This window comes from Ruditapes philippinarum, unplaced genomic scaffold, assembly GCF_026571515.1.
Source record: "Ruditapes philippinarum isolate M1 unplaced genomic scaffold, ASM2657151v2 ctg1983_1_1_1_1, whole genome shotgun sequence".
NCBI classification, from domain to species: domain Eukaryota; kingdom Metazoa; phylum Mollusca; class Bivalvia; order Venerida; family Veneridae; genus Ruditapes; species Ruditapes philippinarum.
In genome coordinates, this window is record NW_026862336.1 from 22,323 (window position 1) to 38,526 (window position 16,204).

Below are 16,204 nucleotides of genomic sequence, written 5' to 3' on the forward strand. Positions count from 1 at the left end.
TGATGAGTAATTATTAATACTTTCAAGTTTTTCATTGATTTTAGCAGGTCGTCTATTGGTTGAAACAGTAAATTCTGTCTTTTTTCATTTTCATTTTCAGCATTGACCCTTATATACATACCCTGGTTTCAGCAGCTTCATGTCAATAGCATATTACCTCTGAAAAAACAACAACAACAAAAAACAACAACAACAACGAAAAGAAATAACAACATCAACAACACTAAAATATACATTCTTTTACAAAATATTCAACAGCAACGATGAGGTCGCACATTATGCACTACCCTTTTTACCATCATTTTCAAACATCTTTATCTTTCAAATTGAGTACTTTGGTATGATTAATGATCAAGATACGTGAAGACACAAAAATATTTTACAAATAACAAATAGTCCAATTTAGCTTTAAACCCTTCAACATACTTATAATAGACGTCTTCTAGCTGTACAAACAACAAAATGATACCTTCTAAAGAAGCGATAGTCTATAAGATAAATCCAGTTATCGTGGGTGCGACCCCTAGGTGAGTCACGCACATGTTGATTTCATGACTCTAGTATTGGTTAGTTCCATGGAGCGAAGCCGTTTCGTATAAACACAAGCTTTTTTCCCGTTTAATCAAATTAAAACAAACGGACAACCCACTCTGAACAAACTTCACGCTTCACGAGGATTGTCTCAATGATTATTTAAACGCATAAATTTCTTTATATACTGTATTCTGTATACTGTTCTATTGAACTTTTTGTAAAAATAAAACAAAAGTTATAATTTTGATTATAAGACCAATCTAGTTTATCGCGAATATATTCGATCGAATAATAATTTCAAACAATCTGACGAAATTCAGACCTTCTTATGTTTTCTTTTTATTTTTACATGTTGAAAAGACGGCGATCTGACTAAAGCTCAAATCTTCTTATATTTACATTTTAAACATATGAAGATCTGAACTTGAATTTTAAAGATGTGTACATAGTTTTTACTCTGTCACCGCTTTTTCGGTTCTTCCCGTCAAACTTCGTATAAGGACGACATTAGCGGCAAAATGTACTGGCTTTTATATTTGTAACAAAGTAATTAAGATCAATAGATTTTGTATTGAATAACCCCCAGTACATATAAGCCTTACATTAATCTGTAACCTGAAACCATTTATGACGTAAATCATTGGCATATTTTTAAAAAAAAAACATTCTTTTGTCATTCATTCAAATCAGGTTAAACTTATGATATTTGAATACGCGTGGTTAAAATAAAATTTATCGAAAACTTAAAAACAAGATTACACCAAGGATACCGAGCTACATGTACACGCTTTAGAGGTAAACTTTAGATTTATTTCAGTCTTATTCAATTCTTTTTGCTTATTGATCTTCCCCATTGCCTCTAGTTTTTTATTTCTTTGATTAACCCCCCCCCCCCCCTTCCCCGGTCTCCTGTCCCCTTCCCCTTTGTGGGCCTATTATTATTTTCTTTGAATTCCTAATCAGTTACAAATTATTTATCATTTAATGATTAACGTGTCGTTGCCCTGTCCTTTTTATGTTTGGGGTCCGCCTGGGCTCCTTGCCATTGGTTCTTGTTGCTGGGTCATATGGGGGTTGCGTTCATTGAACGCCGCCTTTCCTTGTTGATCTTGTTTTTCATATTTTCTGTGTGATTTGTACATATATAAAACTTATCTTTTAACAAAAAATATAGTAGATATTCCGCTCAAAGATAGAAACAAACAATATTTCGTGAGTGTCAGGAACGATTAACTTTTGTTGGAACAAAGCTTTGGTAAATCAATATAAGGGTACTGAGTATCTTGAAAAAATCGTATTTTTCTAAAATCACCTCTACTGCATCATTTACGTGACTATGTCTTGCATTTCTTTTTCTTCTTTTTTTTGAGAAAAAACAAAACAAAACAGAGAACACAAAGATAATGCAAAAATCAACAACAGTGTTTGCATTCATCATTTTATCTCTTATAATTTTTGCTACACCAACTCTGTTTTTAATCCTTTCTGGTGAAGAAAGAAATCATGTGCCCATCTGTGCATTATTTCAGGTAAGAGTGGGCATCCGAATAGAACCACAAACCTTGGATAGCTTATAAAACATAAAAGAATCCAAAGTCGCAGGCCCCAGTGGTTGATTCTACAAAACACTATTCATTTTAAATACAATATCATAATCCGTTGTTATTGTTGCAATTAGTACACTTATTAGCACTTTTTATTTCTTGGTGACCGGTCACGTAGGAAAAATGTACATTTATATTTAACCAGAGGAATGATAATTTGATTCAGAACTTAGGATGTCTCTCCTTATAATATTTACACATCAAACAAAAGTTTTATCATGTTTTCTCATTGCTTTAATCTTACACGTCAAACTGTATGCTTGCCATTAATGGTGAAATTGATTTTAATATCAAAACATCTATATTGAACAGCCAACTGTTGAGATGCTGGTAAGATCTCCTAATTCGACACATGGCTAAAATAGTTTTCGATCCAGTTTTATCTACATGAGTGACGTATGTATGTTTCATGTATTACCGCCACTAGCTCTTATAATATAAAATGGTATGGTCAAATTCGAAAAACAAGATTTTACAAATGGGACAGGAGGAAATGAAATATCTAATACAAGTTGCAAAAACATTTTCTTTACATCTTCTTTTCATCTTTTTATACTTAGGATGGCAGCACCTATGGGAGAAGTGCATAAAAATCATGCGAGTCAGATTCAGTTTGGGACAAATTTGGAACTTGAAGCTTTGCACCATATTCAATTTCTGAAGAGAGTTAATGATGCCAAGTATTTAAAGGAAACATCGGTTTTAAAGAGAGCTATTTATAGGTACGAGAAATACTGGCTCCCTCTGGCGGCAGATTATCCGGCGGAATGCTTATCAGCTCCGCTTGGTATCTCTTGGGTCTGGCACTGTCATATGTTGTGTCCTGTGGCCTATGAAAGGGATTGTATATCCATTGTTAATCGTCCGATTAACCATGTTCTCCGTGATCCTAGAGATTTCCAAGCTGCTCAGTTGAGATCGCAGAGCTACTGGTCAATGAAATATCAACACGACCACGAACCGTTTCACGTAGACTACACAGCACCATATGACAACAGAGCCATAGACTCCTTCCAATCTAAGTTATCATATGATATTCTGTCGGCTGCACAACGTCAAATGGCGTTCTTCTACCAAGTATCACTTCCACACTATAATGATCCAATATTCTTACGAAGCGCTATCATTCGCTACCGGATGTTTATTTATTTGAAAATGCAACTTCCGAATGCGTTCCTGGTTCCATGTTACGACATTGACTTAATGTGGCACACTCACCAATTGTGCCCATTTGTATACAAAAATGACATGTACCGTTTACTTGGGAAAATATTAAATCATGATGATTCTACTACTGATAGAAGTCCTGGGTCTAAGCTCAGCAACGCTACTACTGAAACACGTCAGCACTGGCTCAATTTTTATAATGAGTCCTTCACCCTTTTTGGCGCCATGTATCGAGGAAAGCCACCAGCGGGCATTCTATATAAAATAACACCAGAACAGATTATGTTGATATCCTCAAAGAGATGTTCTATAACTTTTGATTCAATTACACTCACGCTTGAGCAGAGTTCCCCGAAACAACAAAAAAATATCAGGCTTTACGCATATCGAGGTAATAATATTATTCAACAGGACAAAATGTTGAAATTGAAGAGACCTAAAAACAGTCCTCTTGGGAGTTCGCAGATAGTATGGACCGAAATAAAACGTATACACGATTTCAGTTGCAAAACCTCAAACAACATCAAATTCACGCTGGCAGAAAAAACTGGGTTGTGTCCGGGACCTAAAATTATACACGGGTCAAACTTTGTTCATATTCTTCATCACATAGATGCAGAACAAAATTTACAAAATGGCGGGAAATTCCACGAGAGAATTCAGATTGGTCAAGGTATGTCATTGGAGGTTATTGGCAATACATCTCGTCCAGTTCGTGCAGGTGTATTGCTTACAATACAAAAAGGAGATTATCAATTTGCGACCGTACCAGAGAATATACAAGAGTTGTGGGGCCCGGTTTCTCTTGAAAGGCTTCCTCAAGGCATTGACAACCGATGTCAAGTTGCATCTCACAGGTAAACTACTAAGTCACTTCTAATGCAAAATATTCTTGTACTCTTGCGTTTGTTTACTTAGTTTATTTTTATTTCCCATTCAACTTTGCGGCTGGACGTGATTCAATAAGTCGTAGCACATAAATTCTATCACATTTTGCACAGAAAGACAAGGCAACTATTGCATTATCATACAGTACGTTTGTGTTTCTTTTTATACCTATTTCAACGAGAATCGCTGTAGTATTTGTATAGAAGCTTTTCATAAAACTGTTTTTGACACTTTTGAATCATTACATTTACAGCCTGTACAATCATGCAGGGAAAAGGGAATTTACAGTTCGTACTATTCATAGTGCTCCACTCGTTATGTCAGTAGTTCAAGTGTTCTATCATGATAAAATGAGCGCCATTGCACACTTGATTGCCTCTGATCAGCTTCCTCTGCCAACACAGGTACGTCAGGTTTTTTATATCAGATTTTAGACTACATTCATGTTTTATTTTCGCTTGAATTTATCATGTGAAGATATGGGAGAGGTTAAAGTTTCTATCGCTTCAAGAAAGATTAAATAGCGGGGTTTATCCCTAAGGAAATCGAGAGATTGGATATTCATATGTCACCATTTCTGTTCAGTTGTAGACCATTTTTTACTCTAGTAAACAGTATACATTAAATGAGATTTAATTTTTATCTAGATTAACACAATGGGCGAACGGATTATTAGTCTTAACCCGAAACAAGGCGAGAGGGCTATACTGATAAAGAACAGTGAAGGAGACTGGGGTATTGTAACGGGACGTTGGGATGGATTTAGACAAGGAATCGAACCCGGGGGCAACGGTACGATTTTAATTGTAAAAACAAGTTTCAAAATATTCCAACTTGAGAGATAATGAACATTGTATATTTCAAAAACATTTCATCTTGATTTGAATAAAACAAAATGTTTAAACATAAGGCAAGAGTTTTTGAATTACCAATATTTCCTTTACATGCAAAGAAAAACAAGGTTCATGTGTGTAAACATGTAATGTCACCAGTTATATCTCTTCATTTAACTTAAAAGCTGTATATACTTGTAAACTATACTCATCTTAAAATATAAGATAGTGTAGATCAAATATTTATTTCCACAGGTCATCATTAGATGAAACTGTGTTGTTTGTTATTCATGAATATTCTTGTTTGCGTTTTTTTTAAATACAGTTGGAAAGGGACAGCGTGGTTCACCCGGGACTCTCTTGATCAAGTTCTACAATTTAGTCACAAAGCGAAGCCCTCAGACGTTGACACTTGGGTACATTAAGAACGAATACGATTTCAATTTAGCTTCTTCTGACGTTGACCTTCAAAGTGGATCGATATCTATAGACCCAAACTGTGACGATGTGGCCGAGAACATCGCTTTAGCATTTTCGGTATCTTTGTTACATGTTTTGTGCGTACCAAGACCAAAAGGCTGGAAGGAAGGGCAACAGGTAAAACCACCTCCGCTAAAGAGAGGATACAGAGACGTCAGGGGTATCCCGTCGGACGACATGACCCTCATACTAGCAGCAGGGCTTCTGATAAGCGCTCCCTCAAATTATTACTTCCATACACTTCATGGTGAAAATATGTGCGCAATGTGCGGAGGAGGTGCAATCGGATATAACATTAACGACCCGAGACTACCTTCGAGTGAGCACGGATATGGTCATAATGGTTCAGGCTGTGCAAGTGCGTGTACTGTGTATGGCCATAGTGCAGGATGTGGGGGATGCCAGGGTGCATGCAGCAGCTGTGGAGCAGGGGGATGCGGAGGTTGCGGGGGCGGTTGTGGAGGCTGCGGTGGATGTGGTGGTGGATGTGGAGGATGCGGATAATGCTCCTGTACGTGTAATAGGTGCACATTTGGTCTTTATAGCATAGCAATAACTAAATTGCATAAATACGTTTTAAGGTACTATGACGAAAGACAGATTATGTTTCTTATATTATTTTACATTTGTTTGCAAAGCTATTTGATTATGTATAACCGGACAATTTTCAACATGTTCCTTACGTGCTTATTTTTCATTAAACATATAACAATAAAAATGTGAACTTCAGTAATGTTAAGAACAAGAAGGACTAATATTTATTTCAACTATGATAGATACCGTTTATGGATGATTAAGAATTGCAAACCAAGGCATATTATGTTCTGTATAGACATTTTTATCACAACTAGGTCAATTCGTTTATTGTAAAAATTTGGGAAAAACAGTAAAACAAATATTATTAGACCAGCATTATCAAAACTGGCATGCCTCTATGCAAGTCTCAACTAAAGGACTTAATTATTCAATTTTCAAAGAGTCAATTGACCTCGAGGGCTATTTACTTAATCAAAAAAAGTCTGACTGGCTGTCTTTAATTAAATTTAGATGCGGCAATCATTACTTCCCATGTGAAACTGGAAGGTGGCAAAATATAGACTATAATGAAAGAATATGTCAACTGTGTTTAAATGAGAATAGTACCCCAGAAATAGGAGATGAGTTTCACTATTAATTGACCTGTCCCTTTTTTAATCAGACTAGAAAATTATACATTAAACCTTATTATTTAAGAAGATGTAACACTCTTAAATTTAAAGAGCTACTTAATACGCAGTCCAAAAAGCTATGTACATTTATTAAAATTATTTTAGAAACGGTTAAACAGTAAGGAATCACATGAATATTTTCTCTGTAAAAATGGTAATATTGTCATAGGATCTGTACACCATTACTGTATTAATGTTTTCTTTATTCCATTTGCTTTTCCTTGTCACTGCTACAGTTTTTATATACAAATTTTATAATCCTTTTTCTTAATTCTTTTTTTGTAATTAATACAAACTGTCACTTCATTGATACAGATTAACCCATATGGTCATTTTATATTCTATTTTTTCATAGTCAAGCTTTTTTTCCTTGACTTCTCTAGTTCTAGTTTACACTTTTTTCCTCATGTTGAATATAGGTCAGGTTTTGTATTTTCTTATGTTGAATATAGGTCATGCTTTTTTCATAACATTAAAATACACCTGTCAATATGCCTATATAGATGTAGTTTATCAGTTGTATACAATCAAATTAATCCTTTTCCACGAGTATACAATAACTATGCAAATTCTTATTTAATTGATGTTTACATGTTCTACTTCTGTGAAGACACGTGACATTATCAGGTTATGACATTTCTCAGTCTTCTGCTAAATTGCTAAACTGATACCTTTTTGATCAAATTGTGAATACTTCCAGATGCTTCGAAACATTTTATATCCATCTTCCGAATATTTAAACTAATCATTCGTTGATAATCGTCTATTAATTAATTTATCTTACTTAACACATTTTACGCGAAGTTACCCGGTAAGGCTTTACATAGCGGACGATTACACTACCTTTTGGGTATATAGCGCAGTTTCGATGCAGCGATTTAATTCAGGCTGCACAAATACAATACGAATAAACTCTGTTTATTTTAAAAACAATATAAAATGGTGTTAATAATGTTCAAAATTCACATAACTATTAAAAAGCGTAGATTATTAAATTAGTTTCAGCCATCCAATATCCGAAAATGGAACATTCCCAGACAAGAATTTATAGTCCTTTTCAAAAAAATAAATGGAGTAACACACTATCACTATTGTCAACCCCGTTAAGCAAACAATCTGTCACGTGACCTCACAAGGTATTTTTGTTCAAATGTATTATTCGCTGTATGCTCACATGCTTGTAATCATTGCTTGAGCTAAATAAAGTTTATGTTGTTGTTGTTGTTGTTGTTGTACTACGGGTATGTACTTTCAATAAATCAAACATAATCGGTACTTTTCTCAAATAAAAGAAGACATTAAAAAGACGAGAACCATTATTTGTTTCCTTCTTCCCTTCCTTAAATTAGAATATTATAATACAAGAAGTATCTTTAAAAAGATACTCGAATTAGATAAAACTGCTTTTTCTTTCACGGTGTATGTGATATGTACATTATTATTCGGGTATGGTGTACATTATTGGTTGTCTCGTCATTTTGGAATATCATTTATAACTCAGTAAATTCTTATGTTGAATAAGATATTCACTGGAGAATTAATGATTTTTTAAAGCAGTGTAAAAAATTAATTGGAAGAAAGTTCACAGACCTCAAATATCAGAGAAATTTGACCAGAAAGTCTGCTTCCGATACCCTTTAGATCATCTTATAATTTGGACGTTTATACGTTTCAGAAAAATCCTTTAGATTATTTTACCAATTTTAGAATTTCCAATGAGATTCCCCGATTTCAGTTTGCAATTTTAAAATGACCAATGAAACTCCTTCTAATATTTAGCTCTTCCTTGTAAATTTTACAGGAAGTCAACCCGATCTAAGACGGACTTCGTCCAAAAAAAAAAGAGAAGAAACTAAGCTAATATTCTACTTTGGCTATTGTAATACAAGGCTTTCAATCTATTGTTTGTAATAATAACATAAATTAGCACGCCCCCTCTTTTCTTCGACCTAGTATCATTTTTTTGTTCGGTGCCCAGTTGGGTGCCTAATCACTGGACCTTTTTGCTGAATTATGTCAGCGGTTGCATTCGTTGAACTTTTCCCGCATTTTAAAGATATAATGATCTATGATAAGGACGAACAATGATAATTTCTGAGCAATATCAACTGTGTTTGGTTACCCAGACGTCACAAATGATTGCAGTCAATAAATGTATTCCAGACCACGTTTACTGTTGAAAATACCATTTCAAGTCGAAGAAGAGTGTGCCATTTCTTAAAAAAGTAACTTTCTCGAACCAGAGATTTTTATTACAGATGTAATATAAAGCTCCATGCTCGAACACTGACTTCAGAATAACAAAAAATGCAATAAATTCCTTTAATAAGAGTAGAAATGGTATATTCGAGTAATAGATTTTTCACTAATGATAGCAACCTGTTTTGATTTCAATGGTTGTTATGTAACTCCTGAAAATATATTAATTGAGACAAATTTTGATCTCGCACAACTAGTAAAAAACACAAATTATTAGTACGTAACATATTTAGTTAAGCTGATATTAAAGCTAAGGTAGGTATCGAATTGAAATGCATTTGTATTGCAACTTATATAATTATATATCATTAAAATATCATCAAATGCTACTTAATTGTCTTCTAATTGGCCCTGAGAACGCCGTTGTTGGTCACGCCCATGACTCACGTTTAAAGTGGCCTTCAACTTTTTTAAAGGTTTATTTCAAGATAAATCGTTTCATATAATTGTCAAATTCAAATTAAAAGAACAGAACAGAACAGATATTTTATTAAGACTTGTACAAAGTACATCATCTACAATACATTATATTCACATAATTATGTAATCGCTGCATGAAAATTAACAAACAAAATATGATATCACAAATTACGTATACAATAGTTTCATAACAACAAACAGACAAACATGCAATCAATCAATCAATCAAACAAACAAACATGTAGCTATGGAAAAATGTGTATTTACTATCTACTTTTATAATTAAATAAGACGCTTTTATGGATATTTTTGGAATCAAAACAAAACATTTGGAGAATGAACATTAATTGTAATCAGACAGTAGCATTTGAAAGTACATATCTAATGGAAAGAGCTTCTTTAACAAATTTGGATAAACGTATAAGCTCATTTTTATTTTTAGAGTTTAACAGTTGAATAAATTTGTAAACTGATGGATTTCTGTAATAGTAGGCTTTTAAGTATTGTTTTCTTATAACATCATAGCATTTACATATACAGATAAAATGGTACTCATCCTCAATATCTAAATCATTGCAAAACAAACAATATCTTTCTTCACGAGGGATTCTATTTCTACTAAATCTACCTGTTTGAATTCTTAAAGGAAGGCCATTCATTCTTAATCTACAAAAATAAAATCTAAAACACCTAGGTAGTATATTTAGATAACATTCATATTCAAAACAAGATTTAACATTTCTATATATACATAAAACAGGACTTTTTTCAAGATTACCGAACCATTCTTGCTTGAAGGAATCAATAAGACGACATTTAAATTCAGATAAAAACATAACCTTGTCTATATTGTCACAATTATCAAAAATATATGAAAACCCATAATTATTTAAGATATTTTTAACATTAGAAACCCAATTTGTCTTCCCTTTTTTGCTATCTTCAAGTGCCTGAGTGTAAACTGTTTTTAATATTATATTGTTTGTATTTATAAGTTTTAACCGAAACTTAATAATTCTCACATATCTATGAATATATAATGGATATCTGCCAAGTTCACCATATACACTAGTATTACAAGTATTTAATCTAACTTTTAACAATCTTTTACAAAATTTTAAATGTATTCTTTCAATTTCCTTAGATTTAGAATAACCCCAAATTTCACATGAATAATTTAGTATTGGTGAAACGAAGGCATCAAACAATTGACATAATGTTTTTGGACTAACATCATACTCTTTGCATTTACATAACAGCATATTCATTGATTTTAAAGCTTTTCCAATTAAATGTTCTTGATTTAGAATAAATTTACCAGTATAATTAAAAACAGTACCTAGATAATTGAAATCATTAACAGCTTCGATTTCTTGGCCATCATAGGTCCAATGCTCAGATGCTAAAAGTGCACCCCTTTTTCGAAATACCATTATTTTTGTTTTTGAAGTATTAACTTTAAGGCCCCAAGTGTTACAATAAGACAGTAAGAGATTCAAAAGAGTTTGTATTTCATCTGGACTTTTACCTATGATAGCCATATCATCAGCAAATAATAAAAGAATTAAAACTATATCATCTAAAGTAAGACCTGCTTCAATTTCAGACTGAAGATATAATTCAAGGTCTTCAACAAAAAGTGAAAATAAAAGAGGGGACATAACTTCCCCTTGACGAAGACCTACACCATATAAAAAATAATCCGAATAGCTAGAACATGACTTAACACAAGATTTTACTTTTTGATACATATCACGTATTATACTAAGTAACTTCCCTTGAATTCCGCACTTATACAATTTAAACCAAAGGCCATTTCTATAAACAGAGTCAAAGCATTTCATCATATCAACAAATATAACATATAATCTTTTATTATCATTCAAATATTTCTGAACCAATGAATTAAGAATAAAAATAGCGTCTACAGTAGATCTTCCCTTACGAAATCCGAACTGTGCATCCGAAATAGTGTTGTGTTCATTACAAAATTTTTCTATTCGTCTATTTATAACTGTAGTAAATAATTTTGACAAGCAACTTACAAGTGTAATGCCTCTGTAATTATTAACATCATTTTGATTCCCTTTTTTATTATACCTTCGGTCCATTTATCAGGAAAACAGCCCGAGTTTAAAATACAATTAAATAAGTCACAAATGTGAGACGATAAAATATCAATACTTTCTATAAAATATTCGTTCAATAAACAATCATTACCATAAGCTTTATTACGCTTCAGTGATTTAACAGCCGATAAAATTTCAGAACAAGTAATAGGCTCGTCTAACTCAGGAAAAATTTCATTAGTAATTGTAAAATCATTATTTTCACAAAATTCCTCAGCTTCAGCATTGTAACACTGAAAAAAGTCATTGCTTAAGTTAGAAAAATATTCTCTAAATTGTTCTAAATTTATTTTATTATCAACTTTTCCCGTTTGTTTTTTAAAATATTTCCAAAAATCTTTCGGCTTACTCTTTTTCAAATTTTCTATTTCTTGCATTTTCTTTCTATAGAACATATTTTTCTTCTTTGTAATAACAGATTTATAAGCAGATTTATGATTACACAAAATTACTCTATTTTCATCCGTTTTACAACAGTTAAATGATTTTAATGATTCTAAATATACGTTTCGTGCATCAATGCAATCTTTATCAAACCATTCTGAGTGCTTCATGTATTTTTCTGCATCATAGTAATGAACACTTCTAAATTTCAAATTATATGAAAAAAGAGGATCTGCAACACTCCGCATTGTATCTGTAAATTTATTTAATGCGTCATTAACAGACTGTCTACTATTACAATCTAATGTATTAACAATAGTATTAAAAACGGGTAAATTTACAATTATGCCCGAACGAAATTGTTGCCTGCGATCATTGTCCCACTTAAATTTGATCTCAGAATAATCTGCATTATTATCGTGCGTATTATTACATTCAAGTGACAAGGTCAAAGGGGAATGATCACTCCATTCATTAAATGGATGTATGGTAAAGTCACTGATCAATGAAAAATTGCGTTTAACAAGCCAGGTTTAATGCAAGCGTAAAATGGCTGCGAATGAATGGAATAAGTCAAATGTAACCTGAAGAAAGTTGTAATGAATGTGGAATGATTTTTCATAAAAGTAGCAAATACTATTTTACCATATCTATACTAGGCCCTAAAATCTTCGTCAAATTATGGTGTAGTCATTTCTTTAATGTTTTTATTTTTGCCAAGCGATTTCATTTCTCCGGCGTCATTTTATTTTGCGGAAATCGTATGAAAAAAGTTCCATTTCTGGCCTGTCAGGGTATCTCTTGTTACTTCTACAAGTACAATAAGTACAGTGTTTAGTTCCCCATTCCTTTAAACACGTAATTCGATTTTCAACTTGATTTCCTCTTACAATTGTATAAAATTTCTTAAAATATTGCGTGCAAACAAATGTATAATCGCTTGTCCAAAGTCAGCATAGGTGATGCATTGGTGATTGGGTAAAATTAATTTTTGAATAGCGTGTATGGGGACACGTTCTAACACATTCAGTAACGTCGCACTTGTATTCAGCGCAGTGGTTTCGTCGTTCTATTTCTTAATTCGCTGTGTGTCTTATTATAACGTGTCTTTTTTAACGCGTTGTAAATTCGAAAATACATCTGTGTTGTAATAGAGAGGGAATAAATAAGCAAAGCATTTGAAATTACACCGATCCGGAATATACTATAACCATATACGGTCCCTGTGCCGATGAAGTGTTGTCCAATGCAAAATAGTACCCCTTTAAATGGAAGGACAACGTGTTTAAGCTGAATTCGATGCGTCAACATTTTCTCTGTTTTTTTTTTTATTTTAGTCTGGTTGCATATAATCAAAACTCAAAAAGCTACCTCATTATAGGAAATCAAGCAGATGAACAGTCTATTGCTTGTTTACGGAGATAAGAAAATACATTTCGTCGATTGGGCAAAAATTTAAATAACTTATATTTTCAATAAAATGAAAAACAGAAAAAGGGTACAGTAATGTTTGGCGTATGTATGTTTTTATTTACTTTGCAATTATTTTGTAATGCTCACAAAATTGATCGTGTTATCCCGCAGTAAATTATACGTTTCAATCAAAATAATAAAAGACTCGGCTGCTTTGCAGCCGAAAAAATCCGATTGAAAAGAATCATCATATATATGGCATTACATTAATAGTTACAACAAATCATTATCAAATATTGGTAGCAAGCACATGATGTTTTAAATGGCAGACGTGACGATTATTCTGATACATTACAGAAGATACGGCCATGCACTATCGTATTTTGATAAGGATCTAATGATTTATGCCGATGATACATCATCGTTTTCTTTGATGGTCACATGACTGAAAAGCGTGAAAGAAGGATAGGGTCAAGCTTTGTTTACTGGTAACTATAGTAACTACATCATTAATTTCTCATATTGTCAATGCAGCTGTTTACTCACAGCATTAATTATTATTCTAGCATTTTAGAAATAAATAAGCCTTTTTATTTCTATGATAATATATAATTGTAGATCCTAAGATCAACAAACGGGCAAAAAAAGACGTTAAGGCGATAATTATTGTCAAATTAAGTAAATTGTTTGTTATAAGACCATTAAATTAGTTTCATTTTTTCATTTAATTGATCAGAATCTCACATATAACGAGCAATAGTCAGTCATGACCGAACTGTCAACTTTGTCAATGGAAGATGAGACGAAAATATAAACAACGGCAAAACATATAAACTAAAACAATGTAAATAATGCTAATACCTGTAAAAAGAAAATAACAAGGTACTGTTTGGCGAGGTTTAAATAAGCTGGCAGGGGATAGGAATCAGGTTATAAGTTTATGAAAGACAAAATTAATTTTAACTTGAAAATATCCATCATCAGATCCTGAGTGAAAAGTTGTAGAACATATTAGGCTGATGATGCTGATAACTTGAGATAGTTAAGGTGTTGATATGAAAAGACAGTTATAATTGGTATGATTTTATTAAAATTTATCATCAGGCAAGTGTAATCAGTAGTCATGGAAGTTGCATGACAAAGCTGATAATCGCATCGGTCAGTACAGATGTGGAATAAAGTTTAGTTTGTTAAGATGATACTTTTTCTCCAGTTCAGTATACTTACCGATTGTATCCAGTACTGCAAGAAGGTGTAAAATGATAACGCGGAATCGTGCAATGCTATGACCGAAACAAGAACCACGTTTAGTAAATGAACCAATATGGTTGCTAAGAGATTATATTTTAAACCCTGTTAAAATAATTCCATGAAAGTGCTTTTAAAAATCATTCGTGAAAATGATGACCTAGCTATCGTACTAAAGGTGAATTTTGTGTTTCGTCGATATGTAATAAATATGCATGCCTCAAGATGAGATAAGATGTTTCAAGAAAATCAAACATGAGAAAAAAAAAATTAAGTAATAAAAGTATAAACATTTAAGATTTAAGTAATAATTTACAAGTCATGTGTGATTAATGACTGATTAAGCAGACTTTATCACCAGATTTCTACCGCGCGACAAACGCCTTAAGAACTATTTATACACATTTTGTCCTTTTGAGTAACTTAGTGGATTGTAAGTTCCATTTGCAATGTGTAAACTATTTTGTTTGTTCGCTTCGCAATAGTTTACATTTTTTGCATGCACGCTGATTTAAAACAATAACGTATATATAACATTGTTGTTGTTAATATTCGGTGTTCCTGATATATGCCATTAAGCAAACTACTCATGAAGTTAGCAGATAAAATGTGACTGAGGCAATTGTTATGACGTAACGTCAAATCCGTGAATGATGATTGTGTCTTCTTTCATTTAGTAACAAATGACATTTGTAGTTCGGAACACAGGTATCTCGGATATACCGAATATCAACAAAATTAAGAATTTTAATAAGTCGTTCTTTCTAACATCGACAAAGCACAAAAGTCACAGTCAAAACGGTAGTCAGGTCGTCATTCTCATGAATTATTTCAGGAAATATAAATAATCCTAGTTAAATTATAATGGCATAACAGCTTTATGCGCTTATTCATTTTAATTGAATTTGATCCATTATGAAATATGTTTGTATGTTTACCAACCGTATTACCCTTTGCACGAATTCGGCGTTACTTTTGCACAATTCCTGCATTATTTTCTCAACCCGCCGTTACTAGATATACAGGTGAAAATATTTGTACTTTGTACATGATCACCTATGATATAACTGTAATATATGGAATATACAGGTTGTTATTGTTAACTTTTTCATCTTTCATGATGCCTTTGTATTAATACATGTACTTGTATTTAGATTTATGCAATACTATTTAGATTTAGATTGTTCTGACAGATGTAGCATTTTCCCCTGACCATTGTCGTTTGAGAAAATGTTATTATAGGTGCAATAATAATAATAATAATAATAATAATCATCATCATCATCATCATCATTATTATTATTATTAATTTATTATTACAAAAAACTCTATTTCATAATAATAATTATAATTATAACAATAAACTATTTATTTGATAATAATAATAGAAATAAACTCTTAAAAATCTTAAGAAATGGTTGTAGTTGAAGCGTCTTGTCTAAATCATGTTACGGAACACGCCCTCCTCATAAATTATCTGTAAGCAACGGCTCCCTTTTGCATCATTATATTTTATCAAAAATGTTTTGTGCAGCAAGATTCATGCTAATTAAGCTATAGGCGAAAGAAATTTGTTTTCATACTGTCAAAGTACTATTCCATTTTATTTAATCTTATTCATAATTATGTATAGGTAT

General features: G+C 32.4%; 1 protein-coding gene across 1 annotated transcript; it reads left to right on the top strand.

The window, feature by feature from the left end:
* Nucleotides 1-1,183: 1,183 nt before the first annotated feature.
* On the top strand, nucleotides 1,184-7,931 carry LOC132718716 (uncharacterized). Its single transcript, XM_060702433.1, has 5 exons — nucleotides 1,184-1,329; nucleotides 2,699-4,162; nucleotides 4,447-4,597; nucleotides 4,841-4,985; nucleotides 5,352-7,931. The coding sequence occupies exons 2-5, from the start codon at nucleotides 2,700-2,702 to the stop codon at nucleotides 6,008-6,010; spliced, it is 2,418 nt and encodes an 805-aa protein (XP_060558416.1). The 5' UTR covers nucleotides 1,184-1,329; nucleotide 2,699; the 3' UTR covers nucleotides 6,011-7,931.
* The last annotated feature ends 8,273 nt before the right edge of the window (nucleotides 7,932-16,204 follow it).